General features: G+C 37.4%; 1 protein-coding gene across 2 annotated transcripts in view; it reads left to right on the top strand.

Moving 5' to 3' along the window:
• The window catches only part of PCDH19 (protocadherin 19), a 159,631-nt gene that overhangs the window by 83,237 nt on the left and 63,119 nt on the right, over positions 1–13,275 (top strand). For both annotated transcript variants that reach the window (XM_029930604.1, XM_029930603.1), the window contains one exon: positions 5,107–5,165. In XM_029930604.1, the coding sequence (XP_029786464.1) occupies positions 5,107–5,165 (59 nt within the window). The remainder of the gene's footprint in view (positions 1–5,106; positions 5,166–13,275) is intronic.

The following is a 13,275-nucleotide window of genomic DNA, read 5'->3' as shown; positions in this document are numbered from 1 at the left end:
CTCTTTGGAGAAGTGTCTATTCAGGTCTTCTGCCCATTTCTTCACTGGATCATTCATTTTTCGTGTATGGAGTTTAGTGAGCTCCTTGTATATTTTGGATACTAGCCCTTTATCTGATATGCCATTTGTCACTATCTTTTCCCATTCTGTTGGTTGCCTATTAATTTTTTTGATTGTTTCCTTTGCCTTGCAGAAGCTTTTTATCTTGATGAGGTCCCAGTAGTTCATTTTTGTTCTTGATTCCCTTGTCTCTGGGGATGTGTTGAGGAAGAAATTACTGTGATTGAGACCTGTATGCTGAAAACTATAGAAGACTTATGAAGGAAATTGAAGAAGACACAAAGAAATGGAAAAACATTCCATGCTCATGGATTGGAAGAATAAACATTTTGAAAATATCATTACTACCTAAAGCAATCTATACATTCAATGCAATCCCCATGAAAGTTGCACCAGCATTCTTCTCAAAGCTAGAATAAACTATCTTAAAATTCATATGGAACCACAAAAGGCCCCAAATGGCCAAAGTAATATTGAAGAAGAAAACCAAAACGGGAGGCATTACAATCCCAGACTTTAGCCTCTACTACAAAGCTGTCATCATCAAGACAGTATGGTATTGGCACAAAAACAGACACATGGGCCAATGGAATAGAATAGAGAACCCAGAACTGGACCCACAAGTATATGGCCAATTAATCTTTGACAAAGCAGGAAAGAGTGTCCAATGGAAAAAAGACAGCCTCTTCAACAGGTGGTATTGGGAGAGCTGGACAGCAACATGTAGGAAAATGAAATCAGTATGGTTTTGATTTGTATTTCCCTGATGATGAGTGACGCTGAGCATTGTTTAAATCAAAGTTTTAGTCTTTACGGAGGAAAGCCCCTAAGCTATCTAAAAAAAACCTCAGCTATCCAGAAATACTTATTTTTTAGGTTTTCAGAAAAATCAAGGTTTTATTAAACCTAACCCAAGTGAGAAGTCTGTTCTCAATGACTTCCTAGGATAAACACTTCTAATTAAGGAAAGGATTTGGGAGAAATATGTTAAATGGTATGAAAGTGACTCTTATTTTCCCCTGAGACTAGAAATAAGTTTGTTGCAGACCCATTTTTTAAATGTCAAAATTAGGTTTTCCAGAAAGAAATGTTGTCTTTTTACTGTTGTATTTATGTTAACTTGGCTATCTTATTAGAGATGGGGACATTTCCTATTGAAATTAATGTGACATTTAGAGAAAATTTCCCCTCTCAAATGTTTCATGTTATTTGCCATTCAGAATACTTAGCGAGGAGATTGGAATAATATGAAGCAAATTTTTATTAAATAAGGCTAACCAGAAACCAATACATTCATGCAAAAAAGAAAATCTCTTTTATTATTTCCTAAAATGTGTATTTGTGCTCTGATTCTTTAGTCTATATTGAGATGGCCTTAGCAAATAATCTGACAGAAGAGATGGCATCTGCTAAATGGCTGGGCTTGCGTTAGAAAACACAGCACACCAGGTCAAAGCCTGTGGTCGGTCCTTTGCTGAGGACAGTAGTCTCCTCTGGATGTACATTAGAAGTACCTGGAAAGTCTTAACAAATACTAATGCCTGGGCCCCACTCCAGGCCAATTACCTCCAAGAGTGGAGTGGGACTTTGGCAACAGTATTTAAAAAAAAAACCCCATATTCCCTAGTTGATTCTAATGTGCATTAGGACTGAGAACCACAGGCTTAAGACATGCCTGTTATTCATTAAGAAAAGATTATTTATTTCTTCAGGGTGATCTAAGTGTCACTCTTTGCACCATTTGAAGTGTGGGAAGAATATACCTTTTCAATGCACAGGAGTTGGGTTGGAGTACATACCTTGAATCAGTGTGAGCAAGAACACTTGATGTCGATACACATAGACTCAGAATTGGCTATCGATAGCAAATTAGCTCAGTTGTTTGGAATGTAGTTTTAATGGGAACAAAATAGTGTGTCCTATCAATCAGAATAATTCTGTTTCATAGGTTGTTTCCAAACTCCAATCAAGTGGCTTCACAAAGAGACCTGAGACTGATTACAAAAACAAAAAGACATTGGATGACTCAGCATAGCTCCTTCCACTATGGGAAATTTGGTTCTAGGGATCTACCTTATGACTAGTGCTTCTAATTTTATGGGTATGTAGTATGGGACATCTGCCTATTATGGTTTGTGCCGGTTTAGGGAATAGAATATCTACATTTGGACACATAAGAATGAGTGGTTTAGTCTTTTCGAGTAAAAGAAAAAAAGGAGAAAATGATAAGAAGGTGATATAAGCTTCAGTGATACTCTCCTACCTATAGTGGCAGATCATGCCTGACATGTTTGCTCAGGACAACCAATCTGTATCCCAGAGAAAAAGAAAGAGCATTGATAAGGTCTCCAGAAGGAAGCCTTCTAGACTTATTTCTTCTGTTAACTCATTGCCAATGAGTGGGACTCTCATGGTCAGATATATTATTCTATTAGAATCAAGAAGTAGTACAGTCATCAGGTATAGAATTTGTATGGTTTTGTGTATTGTCCCATACATAGAGTTCTGGCACAATTGTTGGAGGTCAGGTCTCCATGGAACTCCATATTCCATGAACGTTTCACACAGCAGTGCATGCAAAACTATGCAAAATATTCTATTTGAAAACAAGCTTCTCTCATGTGACCGTTTCTTAGGATACTCCTCAATGCTATTTAAAAAAAATTTTTTTGCAAAGCCCGTATCCTTGCAATTTCCTTTTTTTTTTTACTTCTCTCTGTCAATTTTCTTGAAAAAATTATTTAAGTAAGTTTGAAAACTGAAATGAAATGTGTTTATGCTACTCTATTATTGCCTGAGTGATGTCAAATTCTTGAACCTATTTGGGGTTTTTGGCTCTGAAAAAAGCAGGGGATAAGGATTTCCACCATTTCTACTAGGAGTCATGATAAATTTAGTTGAACTTCTCCTTTGGATTCATGTTCTATTATCCTTATTTTATATAGGAGGAAAGTGAGGCATGCAGAAACTAAGTAATTTACAGAAGGTTGCACAGTGAAACTAGCCATTGAACTCCTGAGTACTTAATCGGTTTCCTCTTTTAATTGGATAACATGGTTTTTGGCATGGGGGGACTTCTACGTGTCAAAGTATATATTGTATTGAATATCATAGAAGAGCACATTTATGCAGTACCTTGTGTGCTTATTATGTTGGTATAATAAGTTAATTCAAGAAGTGCTTGTTGGTTGACTGACTGATGGATAACTTCTTCCACCAATACTTCTAGCATTGTATTCCCAATGTTGCTTCAAGTTTGCCTATTCTTATAGTTATATTTGCAACAATTTCAGTATCCATTTTTATGAACAAATTAGAAATGAACTCATCCTTTTGACTTTTTGCTCTCCCAATCTATTCCTTACAACAGAACCAAAAATCACTTGTGGTTTACATTAAAGGGGATTTTATCCTCTAGATAAAAGTAGTGAAAATGGATATTGCAGAGCCCATCTTCAAATAAGGGACATGTAGAGGGCATGAGCATGCCTGAGTAAGTATAAGACAATGATGGGGTTTAGATTTTTTCTCAATATTCTCTCCTTTTTCCTACCTGCTTACTACCCCTATCCCCACCTACTCTAGATACTTATGGTCTTTTCCCTGACTGTTAGCTGTTTGATGCTCATATGATAGTTGGGTCTACTATCATCTCTCCCGGTCTCCTCTATCAAACTGATTTCCTTGCAACTAAAAGCTGTGTCTAAGAACCTAGCACAGTTAATGTCTGACAGGTCGTCATCTGAAGGTAATCTGGTATTTTGGTAGCTAGACAGCTATTGTGTTTCCTTTTCCAGGCACTTTTAGTTGAAGTGATTTCAGAAGTTCCTAAGGAATGGTAAGAATGGTGGAAATGGTCATGATTTCTGGTAGAAGAGCATGAGGGTGGAGGAGATGTGTTCATGCATTTCCCAGTATATACAATGGCTCAATCAGAGTAGAACTTGAGTGCTGGGGGTAAGATTCACTTTATTAGGACTTTCAGTTACTTCAGTGTCAACTTTTCCCTGCATTCTCACCTTCTAAGTTTGCCCCCTTTGGGTGCTCATGAACTGTTTTCCCATCTCTTTAATCTGGCAGGTATTCTGCATTTGCTTTTGTAAAGCTGTTGCTCAGGCAGTCTACTGTAACTAGATTAGGCAGTGGTGTTTTAATGATAGGAGCTGAGACAGGGTTTGCTTGCAAACTTCATGTTTCACATGAAAGGCTTTGGCACCCTCTGTGGACTGTGGACTGCCCTTCACCAGGTTTCAGGCATAATAGTTGTTTGCCTTTATATCTGTGATAAAACAAAGGACTTCCTTCATAACCAGGGCTGAGCAAAATGTCTTAAAACAAAAGGAAGTGCAGAGTTTAAATCCACAGTAAGGGATTAGCTTGCCTACATTTCAATATCTATGGAATAAATATTTTAACGTGTTAATTATCTACTACTAATAAAGGCACCTTTGAACTTCCATTAATCTTTTAAATGTTTATTTATTTTTTTAGAGACAGAGAGTGACAGCACGAGCAGGGGAGGGTCAGAGAGAGAGGGAGACACAGAATCTGAAGCAGGCTCCAGGCTCTGAGCTAGCTGTCAGCACAAAACCTGATGCGGGGCTCGAACCCACGAACCATGAGATCATGACCTGAGCCCAAGCTGGATGCCTAACAGACTGAGCCACCCAGGCGCCCTTGAACTTCCATTAATTTGACAGGCACAGAATTTTATCCACTGGGAATGGGAAGCAATTAGTTTCTGTAAAGATTGTGGCTCATGTTCTATCTTCCTCTAGGTGGTTGCATGGTCAGTAGCCATCCATATTCTAGGGGATTTTTGAGTCAAGTTCATCTTGGTCTGTAAGTGAGGGCTGCTTCCACAGAGCCTGCAGAACCTAAAGCAAGCAGCAGACATTCCTCAATCTGTTATCCCACTATGACCTTGGTTTCTGATTCATTCATTGCTTCTTGCCCAGTAGAAAAAGTCCCCCTAAGTAGGACACTTTGGCTCTTTTCATGAATCATCTATGTAACGTTTTTAATCTTTTTTTTTTCCCATTGCAGACTGAAAACTATTCCTTTGATTCCAACTATGTGAACAGCCGAGCCCATTTAATCAAAAGGTATGTTAGTTCTCTTGCCTCTTTCTACAACTAAGCTTGATTTAATATAGAAAGCAAAATAGATTAAATTTTTAAATGATGCCTTTGTTTTTGGATTTTAAAATGAATGCCTATCTGCTTATTGTATGATACTTGAAAAATTCAGAAAAAAACATAAAAAAGAAAAACCATAGTAATTCCACTACCCCAAAATAATTACTGTTGGAATTCTACCATATTTCTTTACATCAAAATGTATTCATAAACACAAATTTTAAAAAACTGGGATCATAGTAGTTTCATTTGATGATTTTGAAATCTAGTATTAGAAAACAGATACTTTAAAAATCATGTTGCTATTAAAATTGTTGCTCTTTAAATGAAGAGAGGCCTTAATGTGGAATTTTAATGAATTTCAAGATTGCTATTGTCTTGACAACTTTGGAATCATTTTAAAGATATTTTAATGGAAGATAAACTAATTTCTTATCTTCTAAACACTTTGTAGGTGAGAGAGGAAAATAAAAGATCTTTGCATGATTCACTGCTTAAAATACTTGGAATGTTTCAAACGTAGCATTCAAAGTTAAGATTTTTGTGATTGGCTGGTCATACCAGTTACCCATGCAGCTACTGAGTATGCGAATACAGAGCTGAATACTGCCAAGGAAGATTCCCCCTGGTGCAGTGGGCACCAAGGTTCAGGGAACACTCTAAGGAGGGAGAACTAAACAAACTGGAGAATTTATTGCAATGAAAAAACAGTACTGACTATTTAGATGAAGCCTTTATTACTGCTTCATGCAAATATCCTCTTCAGTGGTTCAGTGGTTATTCGGCAGCTAAAATTGAGTGTGTTTGTTAAAATAATATAAATAAAATAGAGAGTCAAACAGGGTATATTAGAGCTAAAGTAGAGAAGATGAGAAAATTCTATTATTTTGCTGGGTCTAATCTGATACATTTATATCACCAAATGAGTAGGCTTGGAAGAATAAATTGGCTTGTCGAACAATATGAACAATTTTAACTTTAATTCATATTTAATTTAATTCATTAAATTTAATTCACGATGCTGCAGTAACCCCTGAAAATATGCTAGGTTTATCTGTATTGATCCAGAATTGCTTGTGACCTTAAGTGATGATTGTTACTTATCATGAATCAAAATGAATAGCCCCGCCTTACCAGCCATAGCATAGTTTGGAATTTTTTTGAGAGGTTAGGAGTATTCCATTTCAGATATTATCTCAGCCTACAGAATAAAAACAAAAGGCAAGGGATTCAAAATTATGTGACTGGTTTAATAGGAAATAAAAGGCCTCTTTTGTGCATTTCTAATTAGGGTACTTTTGCAGCAGCAATCTGCTTTGTTTACTGTTTTAGGACTGTTATTTCCAAGCTCCTTTTTATTTTATTTATATATTTTTAGTAATTTATTGCCAAGGTGGTTTCCATATAACACCCAGTGCTCTTCCCCACAAGTACGCCCCTCCATGATCATCACCCCCTTCCCCTTTCCTCCTCCCTCTTCAGCCCTCAGTTTGTTTTCAGTATTCAAGAGTCTCTCATGATTTGCCTCGCTCTCTCTCCCTAACTTTTTTTTCCCTTCCTTCCCCTTCCTATGGTCCTTTGTTAGGTTTCTCCTGTTAGACCTATGAGTGAAAACATATGGTATCTGTCCTTCTCTGCCTTATTTCGCTTAGCATGACACCCTTGAGGTCCATTCACGTTGCCACGAATAGCCAGATTTCATTTCTCATTGCCATGTAGTATTCCATTGTGTATATATACCACATCTTCTTTACACATTCTTTGGTTGATGGACATTTAGGCTCTTTGCATGATATGGCTATTGTTGACAGTGTTGCTATGAGCTTTGGGGTACAGGTGCCCCTCTACATCAGCACTTCTGTATCCCTTGGGTAAAACCCTAGTAGTGCTAGGGGAGTTCTATTGATAGCTTTTTGAGGAACCTCCACACTGTTTTCCAGAGCGGCTGCAGCAGTTTACATTGCCACCAACAGTGTAGGAGGGTGCCCATCTCTCCACACCCGTGCCAGCATCTAAAGTCTCTTGATTTGTTGATTTTAGCCACTCTGACTGGTGTGAGATGGTATTTCAGTGTGGTTTTGATTTGTATTTCCCTGATGTTGAGTGACACTGAGCATCATTTCATATGTCTGTTGGCCATCTGGATGTCCTCTTTGGAGAAGTGTCTATTCATGTTTTCTGCCTATTTCTTCGCTGGATTAAAATTCAGATAATAATGATGACTTGACGTATCCTCATAGGTCCCTTGGGCTAGCTCTGGATACCCGGGAATTCTAAGACCAGGTTATACTGGTAAAATGAGCCTGATTTTCAGAGTAGAGCAAAAAGCTAAGACTCCTGGGGACCCCCACTGCCTTAGGTCAGCTCTAAATATACAATGCATAGGCAGACTGATGAGATAAAAACTTAATGTTTAAACATTTAGTTTTTGGAATACATGTAATTCTACAGAAGCTTTGGGACTCACTAGGAATCTTTGATTTAGATTCATTACTTTTTATGATTTTCTCTACACATATATACACACAAATTGCACAACCTGGACTTAATGGGCTTTCAGTGGAAAAGTCTTCTGATCTTGTCTGAAAACCCAAATAGTGGCTTTTTACCAGGGACCACTTTGATGAAGAGGAAACACCTGAAGCTCGGGGACATGTGCATTTTTGTCAGGTTTTGTTTTGGGAACCTTGAGGTACTTGAGAAACCCCAAAAGCCTTGGAATTTATGGGATCAATTGAGAGTAGACAAAGCACAGTACCTGGAAAGACACAGGAAATCTTGTGTGCTATGCTTTTCTGGGGACTAACAACTTTAAATGTCAAATGTGTGGAAAATGTTAAGAGACAGTGGTGATAACACCACACATACTGTTCAAATAGCTCACAGTGATGTTGAAAGGGGTTTCACTGTATGTGGTTTCTTGAGGATCCATTTACATGCATAGGAAAAATATCCCAGGCAGGAAATTCTGAATCTTATCAGTTTTAATTTTGACATCAAGTCTTGTTTCTTTGAGTCCAGTTTTCGGTGAATTTTGAGAACTTCTTTTCCTATTCATTTTCTTTTTCTCTATTCACTTCCTAGCTATCCAAGGATGCTCCTTGGATTATTATTTTTGGCATTCTGTAGCAGTTGTTAACTTGTCCAGACAGTTTACATGCTTCTTCTCTTTCACATATATCACATCTATTTTCCTTCAGTAAACCAAACCAATGGAAAAACAGAGAGCAACGGGGGTCCCCTTAGCACAAGTCCAGGTTAATAAGGGTAAAGAGTGGTTCTGGAAGGGACAGGGAAAATATATGGCACATAACATTTGCACCATGGAATCTGGTGTTATATTTTGTAGTTTTGGGGTTTTATAATATCACCTGGAACCTGCAGGTGTACACAAGGCTTATGTCAGCATTCCAGATTAACAAGCCAAGATGGTTCAGAATTTGACTTCCTTACTGCTATGTTTGTTTCCTTGCTATATTCACAGAGTAAGGAAAGCCAGCAGTTGCACTTTGCCCCTGCTGCAACACACTCTCTCCTCACACTTGGTTTCTGTGCTGCTGTCTGATATCCTTTTCTTAAGTGCTTTTGAAGCAATATCAAGCAGGGCATGAGGCTGTAGCTCAAAGAAAATAAAACAGTAAATGAACAAGGTACTGAAGCAGTGTGGAAACGAAAATGAACATTAGCTTCTAAACCATACATAGTGCTTTCTTTTCCCACCCAAATTGTTCTGGGGGTTTTGCAGCTCCTAGTATGATGCCTTGTCTATAACAAGTGCTGGTACATATTTATTGAATGAATGGATGAAAGAAGTTGAGGAAAATCTCAGCATTTTTTCCATTGAAAATTAGCACTAAACTTCCCTGTAAATCCAATATTTCTGACCTTTAATGTGCATTAGGATCACTCGGGAGGCTTGTTAAATGCAAAATCTTTAGGTAGCTCCCTTGAGGATCTCTGGTTTTCATAGGTTCCCAAGGTGATTGTGATGTAGGTAGGAGGTCAGCAACTACTGTGGAATCATCTTTATATTATCTAAATATAGTTACAACACTTGTTTGACTTTTTTTCCCTTCTCATTCTCATTCATAGAGGGCATTCCTTGGGTATGTGATGTCATCTACTAGGAAGCTCTTTGAACTATTTCCTTTCAGATTATTCTGTCTTTTGGAAAGATTTCAAATACTTTAAAGTAAATACGGGTCAGAATTTGAATAATGTTTATTCATGAAGCATTTTCTGAGTAATTCTTATGTTCAGAATCTTGCTCTAGGTGTTTTCAAATAAACCTGTCCCTTTGTTGGCCACCAGCACAGTAATAGAAACATTTGTATTTACAATAACATTGCAAACAGGTACTCCTAATTTATTGTCCCACAAAAGTTGTTTTATAAGTATTTCATCTCCCAAGATGTACACATGTAATAAAGCAAGTGAAGTCATCACTTTTTATGTCTGGCATAAATTGTTATTTGTTTTGGGTGAGCAGCCATTTACCAGGCTGTGTTACAATTTGCAGCATTTTGCTCACATGGTCTTAAACAGCCTTGCACAAATACATTCATTAAGCCACTAAATGTTCTGACAAGATGAGAGTAAGTGGTCCTTAGTTTGTCAGATGGTCAAACTGATCTTTAAGTGGGTTAACTATTCTAGGGTTTGGGGACAGGAGTTATACCATTGCATTTTTTTCAGAGAATACATGGCTATTTTTTAACTTAAAAATTTAGTGTTCTTAATCTTAATATATATATATATAATCAATATACAGTGTTATATTAATTTCAGGTGTACAATATAGTGACTCAACAATTCTGTACATTACTCAGTGCTCATCATGCTAAGTGTACTTTTTTTTTTACTGGTTGCATGTCAAGATACTTTATTCTTTTGTTTTTTTAAAAAATGTTTTAATGTTTATTTATTTTTGAGAGAGAGACAGAAAGAGAGGGTGAGAGACTGACAGACAGTATAAGCAGGGGAAGGGTTGAGAGAGAGGGAGACACGGAATCCAAAGCAGGCTCCAGGCTCTGAGGTGTTAGCACAGAGCCCGACATGGGGCTCGAACCCATGAACCATGAGATCATGACCTGAGCCAAAGTCCAACGCTTAACTGACTGAACCACCCAGGTGTCCCAAAACTTTATTCTTAAATACATACCCATTATATGATTATTCATAACCTCCTGCCACTCTGATTAGTGTACTCAAAACCCTATTTGAAAGAGACTAGAATACATTTTTCCTTTTCTCCATTTTGAAAAGAAAAGGGGCTAACATAAAAATTCTCCAGGTTCTTTGTGATTCTGAAATATAACTTTTTTGAAATATGATTTAAATTTTTAAAAAATGTTTATTTATTTTTGAGAGAGAGGGAAAGAGACAAAGGTCAAGCAGGCGAGAGGCAGAGAGAGAAGGAGACACAGAATCCGAAGCAGGCCCCAGGCTCTGAGCTATCAGCACAGAGCTTGATGTAAGGCTCGAATCCATGAACCATGAGATCATGACCTGAGCCAAAGTTGGATGCCCAACCAACTGGCCACTCAGGAGCCCCTTAAAAGTGATTTTTAAATAAAGCCTGGAAGTAGCTCCTCACCTGTTACCTGTTGGACCTAAGATACTTTATGTTGGTTTGAGAGAGAAGAAAACATTTCATTGACTTTCCCATGAGCTATCTGTGTGATAGTGAAGCAGAAACAAGTTTTGGTAAGCTGAAAAAGTTTACTTCAATAGTTTGCAAGCCAGTTTTAAGTTGAATTTTTATACCACCTTCATCACCTTATCTACCTAGAAAGATCATATAAAAAAGACAGTATGTTTCTAACAGTTAAAATACCTTTCTGTCTTTTATTACAATTAGGTTAATCAGTCTATACTCTTCCTGCTTTATTTGAGTGACTTAGTATTTCAGATGATTAAATCCCAAATTCATGAAATTGTTCTCATTTAACCATAGGCTAGACTTAAAGCTAAGAGATTATGATTTTCTTAGCTTAGGCAAATCTTGCTAAGAGTACTCTTAATCTCCATCACCAATTTCACCCATTTCCCCACGTACATCTCCTCTGGTAAACATCAGGTTGTTTTATATAGTTAAGAGTCCCTTTCTTGGTTTGCCCCTTTCTCTTTGTCTGTCTGCGTCTCTTTTTGTTTTTTTTTCCCTTAAATTCGATATATGAGTGGAATCATATGGCATGTGTCTTTCTCTGACCTATTTCACTTACCATTATGCTCTCTCTTCCATCCATGTTGTTTAAAATGTGAATATTACATTTACATTCTTTTTTATGGTTTAATAATATTCCACTGTATACATATATCCCTCTTCTCCGTTATCCATTCATTAACTGATGGACACTTGGGCTGCTTCCATAATTTGGCTATTGTATGTAAAAAATGTTGCAATAAGTCTAGGGGTGCATATGGCTTTTCAAACCAGTGTTTTTGTATTTGGGGGGAAATGGCCAGGTGTGTACTAGATTTTATAGGGTAGTTCTTTTTTTGTAAAATAGTTTATTTTCAAATTGGTTTCCATACAACACCCAATGCTCTTCCCCAAAAGTGCCCTCCTCCATCACCACCACCTCTTTTTCTCCCTGCCCCTCCCCCTTCAACCTTCAGTTCCTTTTTAGTATTCAATAGTCTCTCAAGTTTTGCATCCCTCTCTCTCTCCAACTCTCTTTCCCTCTTCCCCTTCCTCTGGTCCTCCATTAGGTTTCTCCTGGTCTCCTATTAGACCTATGAGTGCAAACATATGGTATCTGTCCTTCTCTGCCTGACTTATTTTGCTTAGCATGACACCCTCAAGGCCCATCCACTTTCCTACAAATGGCCATATTTCATTCTTTCTCATTGCCATGTAGTACTCCATTGTGTATATATACCACATCTTCTTGATCCACTGATCAGGTGATGGACATTTAGAAAATAGGGTAGTTAAATTTTAATTTCTTGAGGAACCTCAATACTCTTTTCCACAGTGGCTGCTCGTGTGTATTCCACCAACAGTGTATGAGGGTTCAACTTTTCTCCACATCCTCGCCAAAACCTGTTGTTTCTTATGTTGTTGATTTTAGCCAAGAATACCTGACATTTTATTTATTTGTTTATTTATTTATTTTTAATAGTTTGTTGCCAAGAATACTTGACTTTTTTTGGAAAACTTCCAAAAATGTGGAGGTTAAAAACCACCCTACTAAAGAATGATTGGGCTAATCAGGCAATTAGAGAAGAAATTAAAAAATATATGGAAACAAATGAAAACAAAAATACAACAATCCAAAATCTGTGGGACACAACAAAGGCAGTCCTAAGAGGAAAGTATATTGCAATCCAGGCCAATTTCAACAAACTAGAAAATGTGCAAATTCAAAATCTAACGGAGCACTTACTGGACCTAGAAGGGGAGCAGCAAGAGCACCCTAAACCCAGCAGAGAAAAAGAAATAATAAAGATCAGGGCAGATATAAACGATATAGAATCCAAAAAAAAACAGTCAAGCAGATCAATGAAACCAAGAGTTGGTTCTATGAAAATATAAACAAAATTGATAAACCTGTAGCCAGGCTCCTCAGAAAGAAAAGAGAGAGCACCTAGATAGACAAAATCATGAATGAGAAAGGATTTACTGCGACCAATCCCTTAGAAATGCAAGCAATCATTAGAGACTACTATGAAAAATTATATGCCAACAAACTGGACAACCTAAAAGGAATGGACAAATTCCTAAATGCACATGCACTGCCAAAATTCAAACGGGAAGAGATAGAAAGCATGAATACACCGATATCCAGTGAAGAAATGGAATCCATTATCAAAAATCTTCCAACGAGTAAGAGCCCAGAGCCAGATGGCTTCCCAGGGTAATTCTACCAGACATTGAAAACAGAGCTCATACCCATTCTTCTCAAACTATTCCAAAAAATAGAAATAGAAGGAAAACTTCCAAACTCATTCTACGAAACCAGCATCACCTTGATTCCCAAACCAGACAGAGACCCAGCAAAAAAGAGAACTACAGATACATAGAACCAGTATCCTTAATGAATACAGATGCAAAAATACTCAACAAGATACT

The sequence above is a fragment of the Suricata suricatta genome, chromosome X (assembly GCF_006229205.1).
Source record: "Suricata suricatta isolate VVHF042 chromosome X, meerkat_22Aug2017_6uvM2_HiC, whole genome shotgun sequence".
Classification (NCBI taxonomy): domain Eukaryota; kingdom Metazoa; phylum Chordata; class Mammalia; order Carnivora; family Herpestidae; genus Suricata; species Suricata suricatta.
The sequence above is the reverse complement of the archived record's forward strand: the minus strand, read 5'-3'. Positions and strand labels throughout refer to the sequence as shown.